This window comes from Tiliqua scincoides, chromosome 3, assembly GCF_035046505.1.
Source record: "Tiliqua scincoides isolate rTilSci1 chromosome 3, rTilSci1.hap2, whole genome shotgun sequence".
Classification (NCBI taxonomy): domain Eukaryota; kingdom Metazoa; phylum Chordata; class Lepidosauria; order Squamata; family Scincidae; genus Tiliqua; species Tiliqua scincoides.
In genome coordinates, this window is record NC_089823.1 from 174732709 (window position 1) to 174759940 (window position 27232).

The 27232-nt window shown below is 42.9% G+C and overlaps 2 protein-coding genes across 7 annotated transcripts in view; one reads left to right on the top strand and one right to left on the bottom strand.

The window, feature by feature from the left end:
* Positions 1-27232, bottom strand: part of TACC2 (transforming acidic coiled-coil containing protein 2) — a 225765-nt gene that overhangs the window by 104791 nt on the left and 93742 nt on the right. For all 6 annotated transcript variants that reach the window (XM_066622540.1, XM_066622536.1, XM_066622539.1 and 3 more), the window contains one exon: positions 23627-23767. In XM_066622540.1, coding sequence (XP_066478637.1) covers positions 23627-23767 — 141 coding nt within the window. The remainder of the gene's footprint in view (positions 1-23626; positions 23768-27232) is intronic.
* On the top strand, positions 11968-15833 carry HM13 (histocompatibility minor 13). Its single transcript, XM_066619194.1, is given in 4 exon segments — positions 11968-12105; positions 15138-15368; positions 15370-15481; positions 15484-15833. Coding segments are annotated over 4 exon segments (831 nt in total).

Here is a 27232-nt window from a genome sequence, read left to right on the forward strand (position 1 = left end):
GCAACAAAGCTAGCACACACATCTCTAGCTACAGTGACATTGTTCTGCACACCTAACAAGGCTTTATGGCCTTGCCATTTGGGTGTTTGCCATTTGGGTGCACTGTAGCACAGTATTTATCATTCATTCTTAACTCTGCAAAGATTCTTGTTGAGGACACAGTGGAGAGGGGATGAGAAAATGATCTGAGTATATTTAAAATGCATGGGATTAAAATGCTATACTCATATTTATTTTAAATGCAAGCTCATATCTGGCGCTAGGTAGTATAGACTACAGTCATCTGAAACTCTGCATCTTGTAGCTATACAACTGCTAAACATATTAATTAACCGAGGCCTATATTCCTAAACAAGAAGAGGAGGCCATTCTGGGAACCCCCACAAAAAGACTACTTTCTAGTAAGGTCAGTTAGTGGTTTTCAGAGAGACAGAAAACATTGGCCTAATGAACTGATAAATCCATGTATTAAAAGTAGCTTGCTGTGGACTAAAGAGGGACAAATCTTTTTAAAAAATCTAAGGTACAACAAATCTGGGACTATACTCATACTGATAAGCAGTTCATTTTGCCTCTCTGAGATAGAATAAAAGGATCATCTTAAAGGACAGCTGGAAATGGTATCTATTTCAAATCATTATATAGGAGAATACAAAGTTGATAAGGATATGTGAACTAGGAGAAATGCCTGTATAGGGGCAGAAAGAAAACCCTAAAAACAGTGAAATCAGCGTACATGCTGCACATTTTAAACAGTCAGAGGCATTTCTCCACAAAAATGGTGATGGGCTTGATTGATGATGTCTTTAGAACGTATACGAAACAAACAAATGGTACGCCCAGTTACTTCATGGCATGACACAAAAGGAATCAAGATGCCTTTTCTAAGCAACATTCCTACACGCTAGGACGTATTTCTTTAAAAATTGATCAGTGTTGCAGAACGACGAGATCTCAACTATATTTTGCATTCATCAGAAGGAACGTTACACAAAGACAGTTTGTCACATAAGCCAGCCTCTCTAAATAGCATCTATTGCTACCTCACTGGAGGTCTTTCAATCCTCTCTGTACCGGAGAAAAAGGGAGTAAAGTGTCCATACTTACATTGTCTCAGATGGTTCCTGAATCAGGCTACTTGTCTGTGCCTGCTGCAGAGACTGCGACCCTCCCATCCTCAGTGTGCCCTTGTGTTGCAACTAGCTGCAAGCCGGGCCAGCTTCCTTGTTAATTCCACCAGCAAGAAGCCCAGAGAGATCGGACGGTGGACGCTGCAATACTGCAGTGCAGATGAAAACAGCTGCTTGCATCAGTGGCAGCAACAGCCAAGACACTTTAACAGCAGCTTCTCTTCTCCGAACTGTTGCCAGGTTCCTTTCTCAATCCCCCTCCTTTTGAGCCCCCTTCACTCAAATGAAAATTGATTTAAAATAAACAAACGTGCCAGCTATTGTGTCAGGCTGTCTAACAGCTGGCAGCATTAAGGCAAGGTACTGGGCAAGTGCCTTTACAGCAAGGTCTACTGGCTATTCCAAGTGGCTTAAAAAAAGAAAAAAAGGAAAAAGAAAAATTAAGACCCTCCCTTTAAGCACACATTGTCAGCTACTGTGGATCCCTCAGGACCTCCAGGCAGGACCATTATATTGTGTTGACTCAGCTGATTTGAAATGCAAATAGGTTTGGTACCATGCCCTGCATGTGCTCTCTATTTTGACAGTAAGTAAACGATAGAGGAGATTAACATGTACGGTTTTTTTAAGCCCTTGTTTCCCTTCCCCCCCTTCTCAAACAAAAGAGCTCATCCCTCTTCCAGAAATGGAATCTTCCACCAGGAAAGTAGAGAGAATGCCATGAAGAGCCAAGGTAAACAAGGCAATGTGCAAATATACAAGAGAGCAGCTTGGTACGGAGATATTATTGCACATAATCTTGCTTAGGAGGCAGAGAGGCTAGAATGGTAGGAGAGAGAGAGTGAGCAAGGAGATTCTCTGATGAATGTACCCAGCACACTTAAGAATGCACTAGTTGGATAGTCAGAAGGCAATGAGAACTGGGGGCATCCTGAAGTGTGGTCTTTTTCAACACATTGGAGAGGGGATTCTTTGACAATTGCTTCCATGTTTCTATAATACCGTTTTTGTTTTTTTTAAACAATTTGTTCTGGTGCAGAAATTGTTTCTGGACAGAAATAGTACTGCTAAACACAACTGTTACCCTGCACATGCTTGATCTTGTCTGATCTCGGAAGCTAAGCAGGGTCAGGCCTGGTTAGTACTTGGATGGGAGACTGCTTGGGAATACCAGGTGCTGTAGCCTTATACCATAGTCTTTCGAGACTGAAGGTTGCCAACCAAACACTCTGCTCATAATGCCATTTTTGGCCAGCAATCCAATGCTCTACAAATTAACAAGGCTTTCAGATATCCCAAAGTAACAAAATGCCAGCGACTTTAGAAGTCCAATGACAAAATTGATACACTGGAACATAAGTTCAGTGAAATGAATTTGAGAAAGAGGGAAAGAAGAGGCTAGGTAAAATATGAAATTAGAAATTATTCTACAGTTAGTATGCATCTTGAGCAGGGGTGTCCAGACTTTTCAGCAGAAAAGTCACATCATCTATCTGCCACTGTTTCGGGGGCCGGGGAAAAAAAGAATTAATTTACATTTCAAATTTGAATAAATTTGCATAAATGAATATATTAGAGATGGAAATTATATAAATGAATGAAAGTCTTGCAATAGCTCAAGGCCTATAAAAGGCCTTGCACAAAGCAAGGCCAGCCTTTCCTTTGCTGCCAAGTGCTGCATCACAGATGTGAAACAGCAAGCAGTGGAGGGAACCCTTGTCCCACAGCTCACGCGAGAGGTCGAACAGTTGCCTGTCATGCAGAGCAGTTGTGTCAGGCCAGCGTGGGCTCCAGCAGGTCTCTAGAGGGCCAGAGGCTCATTGGAGACCAGGGGCTCCCTGAGGGCCAGACTGGGAGTCCTCGAGGGCCACAAGTGGTCCCAGGGCCAGGGTTTGGGCAGCCCTGATCTTGAGAAATCAATGGCTCAAGTCACAAACCATATCAAACCATGGCTAAGGTCATATCTTAGCATGACCATGGTTTGCAGTTGCCCTGCAAACCAGGATCAGAAACCATAGTTTAAAGAGCAGGTGCATATCATGGTATGTAGTAATTATGATCTGGTATGATGCTACCCAGTGATTTTCAACCTTTTTTGTCTCACGGCACACAGCCAAGGTACTAAAATTGTCAAAGCACACCATCAGTTTTTTTGGACAATTGACAAGGCACACTATGCTGCTGCTGGGGGGCTCACATCCCCCAATAGTCCTACTAATAAATGACCCTTCCCCAAAACCCTAGGCACAGCTGGGAACCATTCGCGGCACACTAGTGTGCTGTGGCACACTGGTTGAAAATGGCAGTGCTAGACTACAAAACCTGGCTATAGTCCATAGATGACCCTTTCTTCCAGAGGAAGACATTATGACAAGCGTTTACTAGGTTTAGATAAAACATCAATAGAAAGGATAGGGATAGCGTAAAGGGACATGAAACAGAATTCTGTACAGAATGGCACAGGAAGCAGGTTTTTCATAAGAAATAGAAAAGCAAAGCACAGATGGGAATGTCATACATTTTAGCATACATACTTTACATACAAGGATGGGGAGGACAAGGCTCATTACTCTACCAATATTTAGGCTTATATCTGACCCTATGTTGTATTTATTAGCCCAGAAAAGATCCAAGATCCGAAGGTTGAAAAGCCTTCACATACTCAAAACATATATCTTCAGATGTCTTTCCAAACTAAATGAACATGAATAAGTTCATGATTCCTGTGGTTACCGTATGTCCTAAGTGCTGGAAAAGGTGGATGGTTCTAGCAAGCACAGCAATCAGCAAAAGACTCCTTTCCCTATGGTAAATTCCATTACCAAGCTAGTTTGCTGCTATCACAGAGAAGCAAAGGCGGTTCCGGCTTCAAAGAGAAATATTTTACTTACAACTGTTTCTCAAAACTTACCCATTTTTTAAAATATCAGCTGATTCTATGACTTAAGGCAGTGGTTTCCAAACTGTGTGCTGTGACCCCCTGGGGCATCACAACACACTTGCCAGGGCAGCTTGCCCAGGGCAGGTTGGAGGCTAAGCATAGCATGGCAGAAAAACCTCCAGTGCACAAAGACCACATGCTTGGAAAAAGCTTTCCTACCCACCCTTACTTCCTTACTGCTGTTTGAAGCGGCACAAGATGTCTCCAAACCTGGAAGTGACTGGCAATGATGTCATCACCAGTCACTTCCTGGAGCCACACACTATAAATGCAGCATGCAAGGCATCAAAGGTCCCAACACTTTGGGAATTGCTGACTTACAGAGAACCCTACAGCTGTTCTCTTTGTGTGGAAATAAGAGAGTTGGCTCTTCATTAATGGCATTGAGGACAGAGCTTAGTAACATGGTCAGGGAGCAAGATGAGAGAGAGAAACACAAGAGAGGAAGGGAGTTATTGGACACATCTCCTACAGATACCTCAGAGACCAGGAAAGGGGTCTCAGATAATTGAACAACACACTGTTTCCCAGAATTTTGCAAGTAGTATTGCATCCACACTCCAACACAATTTGATTCCCCATATCCTACTGTGCTGCCACTATTGATGTCTCTCTCCCTAACTTTGTTGCTACCACTTCCTCACAGTTTGGCCTCCTATTTCTTGAAATAAAAAATTATTGTATCTGGGAACATAGAGCCCTCTGAGCTATAGTTGGAGTCCACCAGGTCTGGGAACGAAAGCCAGCAACTGGGTCTGGTGACAACAACCAGCATAAAATAAGTATACTCATACACTTTAGATGAATAATGTATGTTTGGTGCATGCACAAACAGCCTTGCCCTTGATTTTCTCACAATTATTTTCAAAGCACATATACTCTCAAACACAAAAAAAAGGTTAATTTTCACATCGTCAATTAATAATTCTATTCTCAGTCTTAGCAGAGAACTGCAGAGAAATGTAGAAAAGGGAAGTCATTGTATTCCATCTCACGTGTCAGAATGGTTGCTCAACTCATGTTCATTTTCTGAATCGCCCAGAAACCATCCTGACATTTCTCATGAGACATAAGAACATAAGAACAGCTCCACTGGATCAGGCCATAGGCCCATCTAGTCCAGCTTCCTGTGTCTCACAGCGGCCCACCAAATGCCCCAGGGAGCACACCAGATAACAAGAGACCTCATCCTGGTGCCCTCCCTTGCATTGGCATTCTGACATAACCCATTTCTAAAATCAGGAGGTTGCGCATACACATCATGGCTTGTACCCCATAATGGATTTTTCCTCCAGAAACTTGTCCAATCCCCTTTTAAAGGCGTCTAGGCTAGACGCCAGCACCACATCCTGTGGCAAGGAGTTCCACAGACCAACCACGCGCTGAGTAAAGAAATATTTTCTTTTGTCTGTTCTAACCCGCCCAACACTCAATTTTAGTGGATGTCCCCTGGTTCTGGTATTATGTGAGAGTGTAAAGCGCATCTCCCTATCCACTCTGTCCATTCCCTGCATAATTTTGTATGTCTCAATCATGTCCCCCCTCAAGCGTCTCTTTTCTAGGCTGAAGAGGCCCAAACGCCGTAGCCTTTCCTCATAAGGAAGGTGCCCCAGCCCCGTAATCATCTTAGTCGCTCTCTTTTGCACCTTTTCCATTTCCACTATGTCTTTTTTGAGATGCGGCGACCAGAACTGGACACAATACTCCAGGTGTGGCCTTACCATCGATTTGTACAACGGCATTATAATACTAGTCGTTTTGTTCTCAATACCCTTCCTAATGATCCCAAGCATAGAATTGGCCTTCTTCACTGCCGCCGCACATTGGGTTGACACTTTCATCGACCTGTCCACCACCACCCCAAGATCTCTCTCCTGATCTGTCACAGACAGCTCAGAACCCATCAGCCTATATCTAAAGTTTTGATTTTTTTGCCCCAATGTGCATGACTTTACACTTACTGACATTGAAGCGCATCTGCCATTTTGCTGCCCATTCTGCCAGTCTGGAGAGATCCTTCTGGAGCTCCTCACAATCACTTCTGGTCTTTACCACTCGGAAAAGTTTGGTGTCGTCTGCAAACTTAGCCACTTCACTGCTCACCCCTGTCTCCAGGTCATTTATGAAGAGGTTGAAAAGCACCGGTCCCAGGACAGATCCTTGGGGCACACCGCTTTTCACCTCTCTCCATTGTGAAAATTGCCCATTGACACCCACTCTCTGCTTCCTGGCCTCCAACCAGTTCTCAATCCACGAGAGGACCTGTCCTCTAATTCCCTGACTGTGGAGTTTTTTCAGTAGCCTTTGGTGAGGGACCGTGTCAAACGCCTTCCGAAAGTCCAGATATATAATGTCCACGGGTTCTCCCGCATCCACATGCCTGTTGACCTTTTCAAAGAATTCTATAAGGTTTGTGAGGCAAGACTTACCCTTACAGAAGCCATGCTGACTCTCCCTCAGCAAGGCCTGTTCGTCTATGTGTTTTGAGATCCTATCTTTGATGAGGCATTCCACCATCTTACCTAGTATGGATGTTAGGCTGACCGGCCTATAGTTTCCCGGGTCCCCCCTCTTTCCCTTTTTAAAAATAGGCGTGACATTTGCTATCCTCCAATCTTCTGGCACCGTGGCCGTTTTGAGGGACAAGTTGCATACCTTAGTCAAGAGATCAGCAACTTCATTCTTCAATTCCTTAATAACCCTTGGGTGGATGCCATCAGGGCCCGGTGACTTATTGATCTTTAATTTATCAATGAGGTCTGAAACATCTTCTCTTTTAACCTCTATCTGACTTAACTCCTCGGTCAGGAGGGGCCGTTCGGGCAGCGGTATCTGCCCGAGGTCTTCTGCCGTGAAGACAGATGCAAAGAACTCATTTAATTGCTCTGCCATTTCTAAGTCTCCTTTTATCTCTCCTTTCCCTCCCTCACCATCCAGAGGGCCAACCGCTTCTCTGGCGGGTTTCCTGCTTCTAACATATTTGAAGAAGCTTTTATTATTCCCCTTAATGTTGCTGGCCATGCGTTCCTCATAGTCTCGCTTGGCCTCCAGTATCACCTTCTTACATTTCTTTTGCCACAGTTTATGTTCCTTTTTATTCTCCTCATTAGGGCAAGACTTCCATTTACGGAAGGAAGCTTCCTTGCCCTTCACAGCCTCTCTAACTTGGCTGGTTAGCCATGCGGGCACCCTCGTGGATTTAGTGGAACCCTTCTTTCTTTGCGGTATACACCTCTGCTGGGCCTCTATTACTGTTGTTTTAAGCAGTCTCCATGCACTCTGGAGAGATTGGACTCTTTTTACCCTCCCTTTCAACCTCCTTCTAACCAGCCTCCTCATTTGAGGAAAGTCCGCCCGTCGGAAGTCAAGGGTTTTTGTGAGAGATTTGCCTGGTATTCTTCCCCCAATGTGCACGTCAAAACGGATCGCAGCATGATCACTGTTCCCCAATGGCTCAGTAACGTTTACATCTCTAACCAGGTCCTGCGTACCGCACAATATTAAATCCAGAGTCACCTGCCCTCTGGTGGGCTCCGTGACTAGCTGCTCTAAGCCACAGTCATTTAGCACGTCAAGAAATCCGGTTTCCTTATCGTGACCAGAACACAAACTGACCCAGTCAATATGAGGATAATTGAAGTCCCCCATGATTACAACCCTGTCCCTCCTTGTCACCTCCCTGATCTGTTTCCTCATTTCAAGGTCCCCATCTGATTTCTGGTCTGGAGGACGATAGCACGCCCCCAGTATTACATCGCTGCACAAGCCTGGTAATTTAACCCACAGAGATTCTACGGTGGAGTCGGACCCACCTTCAATCTCTACTTTGCTGGATTCTATCCCTTCCTTAACATAAGATAACATGATTTGATGACACTAAAACAGTGGTTCAAAGTGTAGTCATGGCAGTCTACTGCACAATGCCAAAACAAGTAGCAGAACACAATGGAGATGTATTCTTTTCTAGTTCCACCTTACAAAATCCACAGTCCATAAAACTGAAATTCTGGAACAGGTTCTGACAGGTTTTTGGAGCCCAATTCTAGAGCAAGTTCTGTCAACACACACACACAAAGCAGAAATTGGCAGGACACCACTGTATTGCATTATTGCACATCGTTCCTACCTGAAGCTAATACATGTGTTGTCATGAAGAACATATTCTATAGTATTCTATTTTCAAGTCCATCTTACTGTTCAAACAAAACAGTACCAGCACAATCCTTTCGCCCTCTGCCTTCTCTTCCTATTCATAATGAATCTGATTTGTTCACCTGCTATTTTTGTGTTTGTTCCTAAATATTCACTCCAATAATGCAAAGCACAGTTGTTTTAGGGCAGCACTAGTGTATCATTCTCTGGAGCAATTCTCTTCAGATACAGCATGAGTTCAAAATCTAGGATGTAAGAGACCATTAACAACTGGAGACAGTTGGACCAGGAAGGACAAAACCAGCTATCACATAATGTAAAAAGATTATAGCATTTGCTCCTCCTATTTAGAGACATGGTATCTTCCACTAAACAGCTTTTTAAACCCGGGGGTGAACATTTACACAAAGGGTTAAAAAAATATCAGACATCAGGGTCTGACTAAGATAGAATAAACCTTAACCATTTATTTCTATAGAAAACCATATGCACAGAGAAAGCTGCCAAAATTTGGAACTAGTAACAAGTTGCAAAATGTATCCAAGAAATATTGCTATGCTCAGAGAGGTCTGGTTACCAGCTGAAACCTATAAATGAATAATACCTCAAAAAGTCTGCTCAAGTCTGGTACCTCAAAAAGTCATGAGTTATGTTTCTCACCTACATAGCGGACATGCATAATACCCTGTACTTCTTTGATGCAAGTCTCACACTAGCCTAATATGAGATCTCAGGCTATTACAATGCTGCCCTTCAGGACGAATATGAATCCTTGAAATTGCTATAGGCAAAGAAAGCTAATAGACATGATGCTTACTGACTGAGAGCGCAATCCTTAGCTTGGTGCGCCGGCTCACCGCTGGCGCGCACTGTCACAAATGTGCCATAAGGCATGTTTGTGGGCTCAACCGCCAGGCGAGCGCTGGTGGTAGCACAGCGCTAGCCGGCGCAGGGCTACCGCTGGGCAGGCGCCCAACCTCCGGCCAAGCAGCAGGGGGGAGGCAGGGAGGAGACATTCTGAGAGGGGGAAGGTGAGCAGAGGACTGGGAGGAAGCATTACAAGGAAGCGGGAGGCACGGAGAGGGTGGGGAGAAGGCGTGCTTGCTCCACTGGATCCAAACCCTCTACTTCGGGCTCACTGCTCGACAAGGAGGAACTTGATTCACCGCCAACTTTTTGATTGGTGGTGAATCAAGCAGCCCCATTGCGGGGCTACTCTGTTTACCCAGGGGAAGGGAACAAAAGTCCCCTTCTCCTGAGGACTCAGTGGCGGCTGCCCAAAATACACAGAATGCAGTGGCAGCCATTTTCGGTGCCGCCGCAGCCCCAAGCAGCTCAGGATTGGGCTGTGAGACTCCTAGAATGTGTAACTATCCTCTAACTCAATTTCTCCAAGGCAGACTCTCAACCGGTTGACCATGAGTCAACAAATGGGTCACCACAAGATGTTTCAAGCATGCCTTCTGATCTTAATGTATTTTGCTGAACCATGACCACACAGCAACGTATAATTAGTATTATTGAAATTTTCACACAATCAGGCAGGTGTTATTGACTGCTTTGTATTATCCAGACATCGAGACCTTCCCAAAGACCTGGGATGTCTGGTTTTTATCCTATAAATACTGTCACAAAATGTAAGCTGTTCCCAGTAACGCGGCTTTTTGCAGTTGATTAATGGTAATTTCTATAACCCCTATGATGTTTAGGTGCTCCTCAAGGTGTTTTGGAATAGCATCGAGGGCACCATTATGAGATCTGGGATCGCTTTGGTCTTCTGCCACAGCCTCTCAATTTCTATTTTTAAATCTTTGTATTTTGTTGTTTTTTCCAGTTCTTTTTCTTCTGCTATCACTTGGTATTGCTATATCAATGATTGTGACTTGTTTTTCTTTCTTCTCAACTACAGTTAAGTTTGGTGTATTGTGCGATAGATGTTTGTCCGCAGTCAGAAATCCCATAATATTTAGAAATCTTCATTTTCAACGACTTTTTCAGAATTGTGGTCCCACCGGTTTTTGGCTGCAGGTAGCTTATATTTTTTTACAGATTTTCCAGTGTATCATTGCTGCTATCTTGTCATGCCTTTGTAGTCTGTGCAATCTTTTTACAGCAACTAATTAGGTGGTCCACTATTTCATCTGTTTCTTTACAGAGACGACCCTTGCTGTTCGTTGTTATTTTTTCTACTTTTGCTTTTATTGCATTTGTTCTTAATGCCTGTTCTTGTGCAGGGCCATTATTAGACCCTCTGTTTCTTTCTTCAAGTTGCCTTTTTTGAGCCACTGCCAGATCTTACTTGTTTTTCCAGTAATGTCTTGCAAATATTGTCCATGCAATATTTTCCCACTTTTCTGGTCAGTTCTTTATAAGCCTGCTTTGTTTTGTTGGTATTTAATAATTCCTCGTTAACCCTTTTAAGTGCATCCTCTTGGCTATCCTTTATATATTCTTCAAGGCCTCTTTTTTATTCCTCTACTGTTTGATGGACTTGCAGCATTCCTCTTCCACCTGAACTGCAAGGGAGATACAGTTTGTGCATATCACTGCGAGGGTGCAGAGCATGTTTGATGGTCACTTTCCTGGTCTTAGGATCTAACATCTCTAGCTTTGCCTGTGTCTACTATTCCTACAATGTATCTAATAACTGGTATAGACCAGGTGTTTATGGCTTGTATAGTGCTTCCACTGTTAAGTTCAGATTTTTGAATTTTTTCTTACTCTCCTGCTGTATTCGCTTTCAATTTTTTTTTAACTTCAGTATGTTTGATGATATCTGCCTGAAGTATGCCCAGATATTTGTAATGTTCTTTCTCATACAAGTTCTTAATATTGTTTACATCGGGCAATTCTATTCCTTCAGTTTTTATTATTTTCTCTCTATTCATTATTAATGCTGCACAGTTACCTAGTCCAAACTCCATTGCGTTAAAATTACTATATACAGGGTTTATTAATGATACTTTCCATATACGAGTAACTTCAAATCGTCCATATACAGCAGATGATTTATTTTATTTGATGTTTGGTATTCGATGCCTGTTTTATTTAATATCTGTGAAAGTGGAGTCACAGCAATAACCAACAGAAGAGGTGACAGTGAGTCCCCCTGGAAGATGCCTCTCCTGATGTTCACTTGACCAAGAGTCTCACCCTTGATTGTTAACTGTGTACTCCACATCCATGTTGCCTTTTTTTTTTTACAAATGTCTGAATAATTTTTGATGAAACTGTTATTTCTAAATATTTTAATATTCATGCATGAGGCAATGAGTCAAAGGCCTTCTTGTAATTGATCCATGCAACACTTTGATTTGCTTTCCACTTTTTGCTATTTTCTAAAATCATTTCGTCAGTCAACAATTGCATTTTCTTTGCAGTTCATCCAGCTCCACTTTATTCCTTTCTATAAAACTTCGCTGATCTGCTAACCTTTGTTCTGTTATTTTTGTGTCTGGATGTTTCTCTTTCCAAGTTTGGTCCATTCTTTTCAAATAACTAAGGGCCCACTCCTATCCAACTTTCCAGCACCGGTGCAGCCGCAATGCAGCCCAAAGTAAGGGAACAAAAGTTCCAATACCTTGAGGAGGCCTCTGTGACTGCTTCTCCACCACAGGATGCAGTAACCCATTGGCATGGCTGCACCGGCACTGGAAAATTGGATAGGATTGGGCCCTAATATGCTTGTATCAGCATATAATTATTTCTTTGTTGGTGTTTTGTGTGAATTTTTCCGCTTAAGCGATGTTTCTTTCAGCTGCTCTACAGTCTCCAGTCCTGGTTGCTCAACTGAAGATCCAGAGTTCTGTAGCCCACTTATCAGGTGCCCAGGAACTCCAGTACCTGGCGCAGTCCTTGTTGACCTGGATGACGAGCAAGTTGGTATATTATTATATAAGCTCCAAACACTGAGAAGTATTACAGATCCAATGGCTCCATTTCTGCAAGTGGCAAGCTGTCAGTACTGGGAATAGCCCTACTTCATTGGTTTTCAAAGTGTGGGTAAGGACCCACTGGTAGGTCACCAAAAGGGTGATGGAAAGATCAGATAACTAATTTCCTCAAGCCCTAAGGCTTTTCAAAACTCAGATACTGAAGCTACTAATTACCCTGGTAAGAGCCGTGCTCTTACAGTTTGCAAGGTAGCTGCTAAGTTACCTGCAAGGAGCTGAGCTCCTACAGTTTGCAAGCCTGTGTAAATATGGGGAGGCCATATCTGCTGCTCCCATGTCCACGGATTCACTTCCCTGGGCCTCCCAATGCCATATAAGGCCTTAAAAAGTCACTTCCGGTTTCTCTGTGAAACCGGAAGCTGCTTTTTTTTTTTTTTAACTTTAGAGCTCAGTCTGAGCTTGGCAGAGGATGGGGACAGAACTCCTTGGCCTCTGCTGAGCTCAGAGGTCGCTCCAAAGGTGAGAAGAGCAGGACTCTCCTTGCCTTCGGGGGGGCAGCCCCCCAGGACTCTAAGGATGGGCGTTCACTCATATCTGTCATTTTAGGTATTTGCGGGGGGTTCCAGAACGGAACGCCCGTGGATAAGGGGGCACATCTGTATAGGAAGATAAATGTTTGAGGGTCTTTTTCAGGTTTTTATAATTAATTACTTATCTCTTTCTAGATATTTTTTAAAGTCTGGTAAACCTAGGTGGATTCAGACAGGATGTCATTTTAAAAAGTGGGTCCTGGTGCTAAATGTTTGGGAACCACTAGTCTGCCTTACTGCGACCTTCTGCTTTACCTACAAAAAGTTCCAGGTTCAGTCTCCAGCTAGCAGGACTGTAAAAAGTCCTTTCTATCTGAACTCCTGTCAGAGAAAACAATATTGTACTGAGCTAGTTGGATAAATCACACGATGGTTCAATGCATCTTCACATGTTACAAAAGGTTACATATTTTCTGCTCATCCCTAGTAAACACATACACACATATTTGGTGCACGTAACACATTCATTTATTAAGAATAAATTTAAGGTTATCTATCGCCTTAAATTTCTTCTTAATAAATGAATGCAAAACTGAACAGAATTAATTAGGCATTATTTGGGTATACCAATCAAGAGAAATAAATCAAAAATTGTTATGATTAAAATACTTTCTAGTACACTAGATCTGCTGTAATTATTTAATTTATAATCCAGATGTTTGGATTCTTTCTGTAACTTAGGGCGCAATCCTAACCCCTTATGTCAGTGCTTTCCAGCACTGACATAAGGGCAATGCAGCTCTGAGGCAAAGGAACAAACATTCCCTTACTTTGAGGAGGCCTCCATGAGTGACACTCAACTGCAGGATGCAGCACATGTCCCATTGGTACCACTATGCCAGTGCTGGAACGCACTAACATAAGGGGTTAGGATTGCAGTCTTAAAAACATACAAGTGACTCTGTCTCACAAATACAAACTAAGACTTTTTCCCAGTTGCCTTTCCTTCCTTGACAATGTACAAGCAGGTACATCTCCAAATACATTTAACCTTCTACCTATGAGTCTTTCTGATATCCTCATTCATGTCTCCTCTGCCTATATCTGTTGTGTGCTATATCAGCCAACAGATACTCTTTCCAAGCATCACCAACACAACCAAGATCTTCTTACAAATTTCTGCCTCACTGCTAGGCAACTGCTTTTGCTGCCCAACATTTATCAATAGTTTGGATGTTATTAATTTTTTATCTTGAGCTAGGTTCCTGCAGTTAAGCCTTTTTCTCTTTGTGACAAGAAAACATGGAGTACCCTTTTAAATATTTTAAGACTGCAATCATGCCACCCTCAGGGCCATATGAGAACACAGGTGGTTCGACAGATTTAAACAAAGAGTTGTTCCAACCACAAGGAAAAAGGAGGTGGGGGCTCCAACAGAGGGGTGAAAAGGTGCAGAGTCCCCACTCCAACCATAGCTTACCAATTCATAGCCCTTCTCTCTAGGTTTTTCTCTTCTTTCTGAGGCTTGGACATAATTCTGGCTGAGAGAAGAGTGTTTGGGGAGAGGGCTTATCTGTAAGGAAGTAAGCCACCTTTTTGCTTTTAAAATCAGATTTCCATCCCCACCTTGCCATTTTATGTGATTGGAGCAGTTTTGTGATTAAATCCACTGAACTATTACTATCCTGTCTAGTTCGGTTTGTAGTTTCCACTTCACTAGACTGAATACACTACAGATTGTTTGCCGTTTCTTCCTAATGGCCTTTCACTCTGAACACCCTTCTGTACTTTGGTTAGCACAAATCCTAGATTGGCAGCATGTCAGAATCAACTCAAAATACGTTTTAAAAAACTGTCTTAATTCAGGGATGGCCAACCTTTCATCTTCAGGAGTTCTAAACCTTTAACAATCGTGTTAATTGCAGCAGGTGCAGCTGTTTTGTTGTTTTTAACTTTTTTTATTCGTTTGTAGAAAACAAAAATAAAGTGCCTAAAACAACATCAAATATACGCAAGTGAAGTGCCTATTGACAAACACATGAATGTGTACCATAACTCCATCATATAATGAAACAAAAAAAATTTCATAGTGAGTTGGGGGGAAGGATATACATGCCATCAGAATATTACTTATCATTACACACTTTGCATATTGCCAAATGTTATGTCGAGAAATTGCTTCCAGATATGATCAAATATATCCAGTTGTGATTGTCATCAATAAGACATTTTGAACAAAGTCAACAAGTTTAATAGATCTTTTATCCTGTTCAGTTGGGCCAGAAGTGCAGGCTGTGTTCAGGGACTGGCAGAGATGGAGCAGGCCAGGGCACACAATGTCAGCGGAGGCCCACTAGGTGGGGTCCGTTAGTGCCTGCTCCCCACCACCCCATGTTGCCACGCATTTCTTGCCCTTTCCGACATCACAAGATCCATGATGAAAAAATTATTCCCAGTCAATTTCCCCAATGAAGAGTTCCTCTTCATTTAGAGCTCAGGAGAACTAGGGAAGAAATTGTGAAGTATCAAGTTTGACATGAAGGGCCTCATGTGACTGGCCATGGGTAGCATTGTTGGTGTCTGGTACCTCCTGAGAAAGCAGTGGATCACAAACAAGCACTTCCGATTGGCCTTCTTTCTCAAAGGGGTGGTGCATTTAAATAACATCAGCACCGGCTACATCTGCTCAGGGGTCTCTTTTGAGGCACCTACCAAGTTGGTTCCCTCCCCCCCCCCCAGGTATGTGAGAGAAAGGCTTGGAGACCAATAACTTTGCCAGGCTGGACCTGGAAGACATTGTTATTCCAGGAATCTTCACTGCTCTGCTGTTGCAAGTATTCTTCTTGCAACAAAGCACATGCACTTCTATACTAGTTTTGTGGGTTTCATTTTTGGGCTGGGCATCACCATCTTCATCAATCACATCTTCAAATATGCTCAGCTAGCTATGCTGTATTTGCTCCCAGCCTGCATAGGTTTCCCTCTTCTGGTGGCTCTGGTAAAAGGAGAAATGGCAGAGGTGTTTAGCTATGAATCTTCTGCTGAAATCTTGCCCCACACCCAAAGGCTCACCTATTTCCCTAACCAGCTCTCCAGCCAACCTTGCAGCAGACACTGTCCTCTTCCCATAGAACAGCGGCAGCAAAGCCCTTCTTCCTCCCAATCAAAACTTAACAAGTGCTTTTGAGTTTCCAGTTAAGCTTGGCTGTTATCTTTAGGTAGAACTCTGAGACAGTGTTTCTCAAACTGTGGGTCGGGACCCAATAGGTGGGTCGTGAGCCTGTTTCAGGTGGATCCCTATTCATTTCAATATTTTATTTTAATATATTAAACTTGATACTACCATGGTATGTGACTACATTGGGGGAAATGTTACAGATCTGCCCTTTTAACAGGTTATCGTGTTTATGATAGTAAATGGAACTTACTCCTGGGTAAGTGTGGGTAGGATTGCAGCCTAGGATTGTTAAAAATTTTCCTGCTTGATGATGTCAAGCATGACATCATATGTCTGGTCATGACATCACTTCCGGTGGGTCCTGACAGATTTTCATTCTAAAAAGTGGATCCCAGTGCAAAAAGTATGAGAACCACTGCTCTGAGATGTTACTAAGGTCTGAGCTGGCCACACCCAGTCTCTGGCAAGAACTCTCAATGTTGCTAATACTGTTCCCAGAATCACTTAACAGGAATAGAGTATCCAAAATGGGATTCGGACAGGCCTGGCTTTTCACTTTTCCTTCACAGGGATGTTTTCCTTTTTAGAGAGTGAGTCGATATAGGCATAGTTTGACAACATACATGCTGCTTTCTTTGTTCCAATTTTTTTAAAAACATCTAATAGGGTTTTCGGGTTTGTAAGTAACACTTCAAGAAGACTCTTACGTGGAATCGATATGAACACCACTGCCAAATGATGTCTCCACCATACCACCTTCAACACTGGGGACAAAAACAAAACCTGTTCTTTGTCTTCAGAGAGCTCTAACTGAATCCAATTCTTGTGACAGATCATTAGTATTAAAAGTTTTGGAAGAAGCAACACAGGAGTTTGCCCTCAATCCCTTGCTATTGAAATCCCCCAGAAAACAAACAAGACACATGCAGATAAAGTCTTCTGGGACAAGGCTAAAAGAGCCAATCTTCCAAAGAAGCCATTATTTTGAAACTACAGCTGAAGAAAAAAAGGGGGGAATAGTGAGAATATCTACAAAGGACTCAAACATGGTTAGTCTGTTCCATTCTTAAGAGTAAGATGCAGTAAGATGCAACCAGTGCAGGAGGTGGAATGGAGCAGGGGAAGGGAGGGAGGGGCGGATTGGGCCCAGGAGGGGGCAGGATTCATGGCAGTAGCATATGCCATATCCTATCCCCCTTCTTGAGACTGTTTCACTGACAAAGGGCAACACTGACTTGTGTAGGTCTGAATTGCCGCATTGTGACTGCTGCGGCTTTCCCAAGGGCAAGCTGATGAATGTCTACCTTGCCAATATCTCCAGCACGCCTACAGGATGAAGCTTTGGCAATTCCCCCACAGGATGAAGCTCAAACCACACTGGCATAGCTGCGTCAGTGCAGGGGAACTTGGACAGGGCTCAGTCAGCCTAATCCTTAGTACAAGAGGTCAACCTTCTCTCATCAGCTTGCAGGGTGGCACTTAATCAGGCTGCAAACCAGAATAAGGAACTGCCCAGGCACGCAACACCTATCTCCAACCCATATTTAGTATAGCTAATTTAAACTGGTTTACATCTTCAATAGACATGCATCATCAGAATTCACATGCAATTCACATTCACCAGATTGCACCACACACACACACACACACACACACACAGACACAGACACACCACCTTTCTCTGTTTACATAGCATTCAAGGCAGTTTACATAGGCAGGCTAATCTAAAACACTATTTTTCAATGGGGTTTTTACAATATGTTCTGTGGAAAGACTCACAGAACCCTCAGTCACCAGACATTGCCTTCACAACATGGTTCTCTCTTCTGGGTGCACGCTATAAGTTTCAGGAAACAATAGTAAAATCAAGCCTGGACACATCCTCAAGGTTGTTGTCCATTCTTTGCTGGCTGACCTTCACATACTCCCCTGTACCCTCACTGCGGTGGCTAATCAATGCATCAGCAACTCCGTTCTGCCACAACAGGTACAGCAGCTTGTCAAGTCTACCATTCTGTCTCACATCCAGAAACAAGACTACAGATTCTCCTTCTTATCTCTTCAACCAGTATGGCATCTTAACCATCAGACCACACCTCCTACTCATGGCTTAAGAACAGCTCTTTGTGAGTGAGGTTGCCATGTTTAGTCCAACTGCCATGCTGCAACCACCACTACTCAAAGAGAATGATGAAACGCTGTAAGGATCCCCTCTGCAGAATGCCAAACAGGATAACCTTTAGTAAACTATTTAGACACAGCTAGACAGATGTGAAACATCTAATTTGTATGCCATTGCAACAGGACATCACCTCCAGCTTTAATCATCTCAGCAGTAACTTGATCAATTTCAGGGGCTTTGCCATTCTTCAATGATTTTATTGCACTTCTGATTTCATCACAATAGAATTGGTCACCACAGCTTTTGCATCACTGAAATTATGTCTTTGGAGAAAGATCAACATCACCATTAATATTAAAATACACCTATTCTGGACATTAATTCTACCAATTCTCCTTTATGGATCAGAAATATGGATTATACCTAAACCTGACATCAACAAATTAAATACATTCCAAATGCATTGTGTGAGGCAGATACTTAGGATCGCCCACCATGATTGCCATCAAAATGAAACAATTCGGATGTGGTGTGACCACCAATCAGCAATCAAGGAACAGATTCAAAAACACTGGCTCCATTGGTTTGGCCATGTTTGCAGAATGGATACCATCAGGATTCCAAACAAACTTCTTTGGCAACAGCAACCTGACAGAAAATCCAGCAAAAGGCACCAAAGAAAACATGGCTAAAATATATAAAAGAAGATCTAAAGAACCAGTGATTGCCTATTGATACAGTGAGAATCATTGCCATGGATCGCAATGAATGGAAGCATGTTGAGATTAAGGCATCAAAACCTGTGGCACCTACAGCAGCATATTGGCTAAGAAGATGACCTGTCATCCCAAACACCAGCTAAAGGAATAAAAATTTTTTGTATGCAATCACTTTGTATGGGATGGAACACAACACACATATTTCTGTGAACTATGGAATCTTTACCAGGTAATTTTGATTAAAATGACAAATAATCATTAGAAAATAATGTATTTGCTTTTCATGAGCATGTACAAATGTTGTTTGATATTTTTCCCCTGTTGGAAAGTCCCATGTGAAATACTGCATTTTTTCGCTCCTCACACATACTCACAGTATTTCATTATCATCAGTAACAATTTTGCTCAAGGAAGCATGCAGGGCAATCTCTCCTCATTCAAAAGGAGGCAACTTCTATGATGACCTTTATTTTACTGAAATCTCTAGATGAGGTTTCTTTGTAATATGTATACATTACACAGGGAGTGAAAGAAAAATTAATATGATAGATTTGGGGCTCATTTCCACCCGTGACCATACAATAATAGACAGGATGGGTTTGGTTCTCTGTGTCAACATACAAGGAGAGCAGCCATTCCTCTAATACTAATGGAGGCAACCTAAACTACTAAGCTTCCTTTATGCTTTTGAAGAGGACTACCAGGATAATCAACTTCTCAGGTAAATGAGACATATAACCAACAGTAACAACGATGGAGAGGACCAACCAGCAAGGTGAAGTGCCACTACCTCCATAAATTCTTCAATTGGGCCCCTTCTTGTCCTCAGAAAGACCTGCAGAACTATCAGCTGCCTTGTAAGGAAAACACCTTCATATTATTTAATTATTAACAATGTCCATCAATTTTATAACAAGCTATACTGGGACTGTTGCTATGTGAAAAGCAGTACAAAAATAAGGACTCACCTATCTGAACATAAAAATTGATAATCTTAGCAGCCTTTGATAATATAAACCAGGGGTGCCCAAACCCCGGCCCAGGGGCCACTTGCGGCCCTCAAGGACTCCCAATCCAACCCACAGGGAGCCCTCAATCTCCAATGAGACTGGCTCTCCAGAGACGTGCTGGAGCCCATGCTAGCCCGGCACAACTGCTCTCAGTATGAGGGTGAATGTTCGACCTGTTATGTGAGCTATGGGACAAGGGCTCCTTCCACTGCTTGTTTTTTCATATCTGTGATGCAGCAGCAGCAATGAAGGAAAGGCTGGCCTTGCTTTGTGCAAGGTCTTTTTTAGGCCTTGAGTTATTGCAAGACCTTCATCCATTCATACAAGTTCCATCTCTAATATATTCATTTATGTAAATTTATTCAAATTTGAAATGTAAATTAATTCTGTTTTTCCCGGCCCCTGACACAGTGTCAGAGGGATGATGTGGCCCTCCTGCCAAAAGGTTTGGACACCCCTGATATAAACGTTAAGAAACAAGTCAATGGAGAGGATTAATTTAGACTTAAGTGACTGTACAACTAACAAAAGCCTAGAAAACACTGAATGGTATCACTTCTCTTGAGATCTTTTCCCTCCTGCTCACATACTTTGGATCACAAAGCAACAGAAACCTAGCACAATGCACACTCATGTTCCAAACAAATATACAGTATATAGAGAACAGAATAGTACGCTAACAGTTTGGGAATACTAATCAAGTCACTTCAGAAAAAGTACACAGACAATCAATCAAATAGATTCCCCACTATGCTGTTACACTCTTTCTGCTAATGTAGAACAACATTCAGCATAGCACTGGTACATTTCAAGGAACGGGTCAATGGCATGCATTACATATCCTTCACCACTTATAACTCCGAGATATCAGACTCCCTGTTGCTCTTTGCTGAAGTGGAAGCAATGACCACAAATCCTTTTTTCCCCACGATGTACCACTTCTGTTAATTGATGTGCGATAGATGCATGCATGTCTTGCAGATCCTGGTAACACATAGGGCAGTTGTCATAAGCTGCCAGCTTGAATTGGCGGGGTGGAGGAAGACATGTCCTCCAGGGAATGCACAGCTCAATACTCTCAATTCCATTGTGTGACCTTTCCATTAATAGGGGTGTGAATTCATAGGTCACAGAGCCATTAAACACTAGCAAGATGGATGTCCCTTTTTCACACTTGACTGGGATGTGAGCATGGGTCTCATTTCAGGTTTGTTAAAGACTGGAAAAAGGGAAGATTATATATTTTGGCAAAGCCCTCTGATTCCAAATGAGAAATGTCTATCAATGCATGATTTATTCTTGACTTTTGTGATCATAGGAACATCTGGAGAAGCTTGAAAACAAAATGAATAGCCACTTCTGTAACTGTTGTGATGTAATATTGAGGGACCACAGTATTGAGGGGTCAAATCATTATGATCACTGAGATGATTTAGGAAAAGAGTCAGGTAATTCACTTAATTGAAGTGAGATTATGGTAAACCACTTCAATATTCAATACTCCAAAAGAAAGCACGTAGGAGTTATGTGGTAAGTAATGGATTTCCCCTTTTCTGGCCTATTTTTCTCTAATTTTGAATATTCTAATCATCCTAGAGGCTTCTATGATGTTTCAACTTCTTAAATACCTTTGGAAACAACACTCTGCAATAGCCTTTGTCCCATGTTTTTTGAATTCAGTGCCATTACAGAAGAGCTACATCACACAGGAGACAGATCAGTTCGTGGACTGCACATCTTCATGTCTGTGAAGACATGTTTAGAAAATAGTCTCTGGTCAGTCCTTCTGCTGGGACTGGCAGCCAAATGAGCACCTGAACCGACCTCACCAGTGTAAGGAGCAGATAGTGGTGCTCAGGTGATCATAAACCATCCAGCCTACCCTAGGCTTTATAAGGTCATGCTCAAGAAAACGTGCTTGAGTTCCTGTCACCTAGGCCCAGCCCTGGAATTCCTCAGGAGCAGGGGTCTCCTCAGGGGTAGGGGCCTCCTCGGGAGTAAGACCTAAGCACTTACAGGACTGGGGTCCCAGGCAAAACACTTCCCTGGGAGTAGGACCTAGTGCCTCCTGGGAGCAGCCAGCAGTCATGTGGGCTGAAGGGGTGGGGCTGGCCCAGCCCAAGGCTGGCTTCATAAGGAGGCTGGACAGCCTAGAAAGAGGTCACGCCTCTCCAGTTGGGAGCAGGGTCGAAGGGAAGGCCAGAGGGGGTAGCCAACCCGGCCTTATACAGACAATCCAGGCTCCGAAGGGAACTTGGCTTACCTTAGCCCTGGAGAGAGAGGTTGGGGGCTGGGAACTCCCCGATCCTAGGCCCATTCGGGCCCTCGGGGTGAGAGCCGGAGAGGTGAGGTTGCAGAACCAAGGACGCAGTACCAACTACCTCCATTGGAGGCCAGCTGATCAAGGGGCAAGCCCGAAGGTACTGGGGGCTCTCCTGAGGACAGCTAAGCTGACCCCAGACAATAGGACTGCAGCCCTCCCGAATCCATACCCCTGGCCGACAGGCACCAGCCAGAGAGCTCTGCCTAAAACCTCAAGGGGTCGGGAAGGAGCAGGGAATGAGCCTATTGTGCACCGATGCCACGAGTCTGTGTAAGGCAACAGGGCCTGTGACGTAACAGGCCCCATGAATGTCAAGAGTTTGAAGCGAGTAAACCATCTGTGCAAAACAGCTGTGTCTGCCTCCTGTCCTTCTTTCCTCCGATGGCCAACTTGCCTCGACAGGGTAAGCTCCCCGCGCTCGGTCACACACCAAGGGGTGGGGTCTCTGCCCGCTATGGACGTTACAGTTCCCCAGTCTATCACTGGAGAACAACCATTGTTTTTAGCAGCCGCACACCCACTTACTCTTTGCTGCATCAAGATGCAAGGATCAGGCCTACAGGGACAGTGTTCCATTAATTCATGTCAGGGGAATTTATTACATTTTGCAGATTGCTTTTTAACCTCTTTGCTGACCTACTTTCCTTTGGAATATACCTATTTGGTATTTCTGACATGTGTTTTGCTGTATTCCCTTTGCAAAATCTGTCCTTTTACTGTTTGGTTCCTTCAGCCCTTTAACAAACGCCTTAATATTTTTTTACTGATGTATCTGCCTGGTACAAGTTCATATAAGAAGGAGAGGGTTTGCCACACTTACCCAGACAGCTCATGTTCTGCTATCAGTGACCTTCAAGGGGGATTCCTTAGATTTTAGGACTCTCAGCTAACATGGGAGAAGATCTTTCACAAGGCAGCCTCTTTAAGTTCTTGGATTAATCTGTAACTGAAGCTTCTGTTGGATAATCTGCCAACTACTTCAGCCAAAATGTGCCATTTTCCTAGATGGCAACCTTCAGCATCACTTTGAGAAGGGGCCATCCTTCTAAAGCAGGGGTGCCCAAACCCTGGCCCTGGGGCCACTTGTGGGCCTCAAGGCCTCTCAATGTGGCCCTCAGGGAGCCCCCAGTCTCCAATGAGCCTCTGGCCCTCCAGAGATTTGCTGAAGCCCACACCGGCCCAAGACAATTGCTCTTAGAGGGCGACTGTTTGACATCTCACATGAGCTGTGGGATGAGGACTCCCTCCACTGCTTGTTTCACGTCTGATGCAGTAGCAGCAGCAAAGGAAAGGCCAGCCTTGCTTTGTGCAAGGCCTTTTATAGGCCTTGAGCTATTACAAGACCTTCATTCATTCATATAAGTTCATCTTTAATATATTCATTTATGTAAACTTATGTAAATTTATTCAAATTTTAAATGTAAATTCTTTTTTCCCCCGGCCCCCAACACAGTGTCAGAGAGAGAATGTGGCCCTCCTGCCAAAAACTTTGGATACCTCTAGAGTTTAGTGGTCAGATATTCAAAGAATCAACACACAGCACATACCAAAGTTTGAAACATCCCAAGCTACCAGAACAAGACACACCCAGAGGCAAGGTTTCCTTTGCCAGACTAAACACACAGTACCTCCTTGTTTCTTCAGTCAGTCTGCTACTCTCTTGGACAGGTTGCTTAACATCATTAGCTGGTTCAGGAACTGAAGTACTTTGGTCAGGGATAGATGCAACAACTGTATCAGTCTCTTGATAACTATCAGGCTGGGAAATGCTGCAAAATAATTAGATATTATTATAAAAACAGTGATTATCTGCAAATATATTTTCATATGTACTATTAATTGCTACAGAAAGGATAGATCTTGGTTTGAGCAGGTGGAACCCACTGACAGGTCCAAGAGCAGCTGATGCTGTACCATTAATTAGTAATCTGACGGAAGAGCACTGAGGGACCCATGTAGAAGCTGAATGAGTATTTTTTTAAAAATTACATTGTCCCCATGATTGAGAGGCAGCCATTTTGGCAGACTGGGAGGCAGCACAAATATAATTGTTCAGTGAACCTCCACAACATGCCAATAATCAATAGACAGAAATTGTATTTTGCCAAGTACAGAATTAATAAGTTATTAATTCAGAAGGATGTTCAATGCTGGCAGTTCTACTATAGCTGCCTCCATATAATGTCTCTAACTGTAGGATTTCAATTCAATGTAACTTAGCTTAAAATAGAAACTTTACTTTGGTACAATGCAACAATAGGAATATTGCATCCTGTTGCTTTAACATACTTGTATTTACTAAAAAAGCTATATACTGTATCCTGCAACTGATGAATTAGGGATCCATGTTGTATTCCAGTTCATGAGTTTTGAAACAATGAAACTACTTCTAATATTCCTGGATTTTGCATTGAACAGGTGAATACAGGTGGAAAAAGTAACAGACCTGTATTTTTGTTATAGGAGTGCCCTCTATTGATCGCACTGAAAACAGCACTTATAGATAACAGATAAACCATTGTGGTTTGGTCACTGTACTTTTTAGTCAGTCCTTAGAAACAATGAAAAGAAAAACGGCCACACAACACTATCCTCAAATTTGTATCACTTGCTTGAATGCATACATAGAATAATCCTCTTTCAACTGCATATAGGCTTCAGAGCAATAAATTTGAACAGGAATGCACTGCGATGACAGAGATGACATTCAAAACATGGACAAATTCCAGAAGCGATACAGTAGTCTGTAGCAACAAAAAAAATTGAGCATGTTGTGGCACTTCACAGACGAAACCAAGAGTTTCTGATGAAATGAAGGAATCCCAACCAATTTGGCTTGCCAGATTACAAACTGTGTAGGAATTTGAAAGAAAAGGTCAAGAGGCATGGAAAGAAACAGATTTAATTCTTCGCAGGACGTGTATTGTCAGTACCAAGATGCTTGTGTTCTGAGACTTACAAACATGCATATACTGTGAGAAGGTTCAAACGAAAAGAAATGCCACTCAGTGAACAAAGACTTTTTCTTGCTCTCAGTAGACTAATATTCATTCTCCATCTTCTGACCTTCTGTGCCTATGCAAATATAGGCACAATCCCAGAACCCCTTACAGTACAATCCTATGCCTGTCTATTCAGAAGTCCCACTGTGTTCAATATGGCTTTCTCCCAGAAAAGTGCCTATAGGATTACAATCTAAGCATATAAGACATCCTGTCTGTGTCTGCCATTCATACTGGGAAGGCCACTCCCTCCTTCCTTGTGAGGATATGTCCTATCTCTCTCTTTGGGAATAAATGTTCCCTTCCCAGCACTGATACAGTGCATGCTCTGTTGTATCAGCGCTGGGAAAGTTGGATAGGAATGAACCCTTAGATTCAGTATTTCTGTGCAAATTTCTTTGCACAAATTCATTTGCCTTGGAAAGTTCATATTTTTGAATATTCTGGAACTGCATTTTTTAGAGAAGGGAATGAAAAAGAGCAATGAAAGATGGGCATGGCCTTCCCACTAATGAGAGCTAGGAACCTGATTTTTTTTTAAGTAAAGTTGAAAGTTTCCAAATGCTAAAATTATTAGGCCAGCAAAAGCATCTAGTCATAGAATCATTCAAACAAGCAGAAGTGCACAATAAACACAATATATATCTTAAGAATAATTTATCTGATACACAGACTTGGAGACCAGCAGACTTAGTAGAGGTGATTGCCAGGATCCCCACATACTTAGGGTAAAATATTAAATAAATACTTTGTTAGTTTACCCTTAGGGTTGTTATAGCCATTGCAAGGCCAGGTGTAGCTACCCATAAAACCCATTCCTAAGAATGTAACAGGGTGGCAGAGAGGAGAAGGGAAGGATGAGGAGAGAGGGGAAAGCGATACTAGGAAAGTGGGAAGGAGAAAGGCAAAGCACTGAGTAGGAACAGGAAGTAGAGTAGGAAGGAACAGTTGGATTGGAGAGAGGAGGAACAAAAGGGAGGTGGAGGGGAAAGCTGACCATCAAAGCGGGAAAGAGTGCACAAGAAGAGAAGGAAAGGAGTTAGGGGCCAAAGAAGTGAGATGGGGAACGGAAACAACCCCAATAGGCAGCTGAGAGTGGGAGCCACCCGAAGAACATTACTTCCTCAACTGGAGGGGCAGAGATCCTCCTATAGGCTGCCTAGGAATTAGCCAGGTATCTGTTGGCCAAGGTCTGTTGGCCAGGCACCTCGGACATTAGACAAGGGGACCCTTTGTGAGGAGACGCCACAGTGACCTTGAGAAAGGACGGAGCCCTGTCCCAGTAATCCAGGTGCAGAGCCTGATAAGGAGCGTTCTGCATTATTTATGACCCACTCTCCAAGAATGGGCACACCAGGCCTCATGTACCAGGAGACGGAGAATCAGGGGTCAGGATGATGTAACTACTGGCCCTGCCCACTGGACTACTGACAGTGGAAGCCCTTCCAGGGTGAGAGAACACCACAGGGCCACTACTCAATCAGGATAAAACAGTGGGTGCAAAGCCTGTCACAAATGTGTGGTAAGGTGCCAAAGGGAGCCATTCCCTTGGTGATACTTGAGGTGTATGTGTGATGTCTTATCCCTAACCTTAAGATGAAGACCACCCAGGAGGTGGAGGTGAGGGCAGAGTTTATACCAGTTGCATCTGTTACAGAGAAGTAGAAACAGATGAAGTTGCTTGGGCTAGAGAAACAAGGTCACAATTAAGTATCACTGATGGGCAAGAAGTTTATTTTATAAGCTTCTACACAGGACTTCAAAGTTTATACCAAAGTTTCCAGTAAACTATCAATATATTAAAATGCAACATAACAGTAGCAATGCAGCAATTAGTCCATCCCAAATGTATATCTTGTTTTAGTGTCATCTCATAGAAGATGATTTGAAAAAAAAATTGGCTTTCCTGCATTTACTTTTTACATTCTGGGCCCTTAAGATGTGCTGTAGGAATGTTTTGTTCAAAACTGATTCCAGGGATACTTTAACATTTTTAAAAGTTACAAAACTGCCACATGTATGGAGCAATGAGAAATGCTGTAGCTCTGCTATTCATCACCAGCAGTATCACATACATTAACCCACTGCAACACTCACACAACCATTCACAATTCTTTAAGAGTGCAATGCTCCCATAGCTTTAATGCATTTTGCCACTAAGATAGTTCAGACAGTTCCAAACCATGACTTGCCATGACATCTAAATTGATACCATTTGAAAAGCTTATTTGC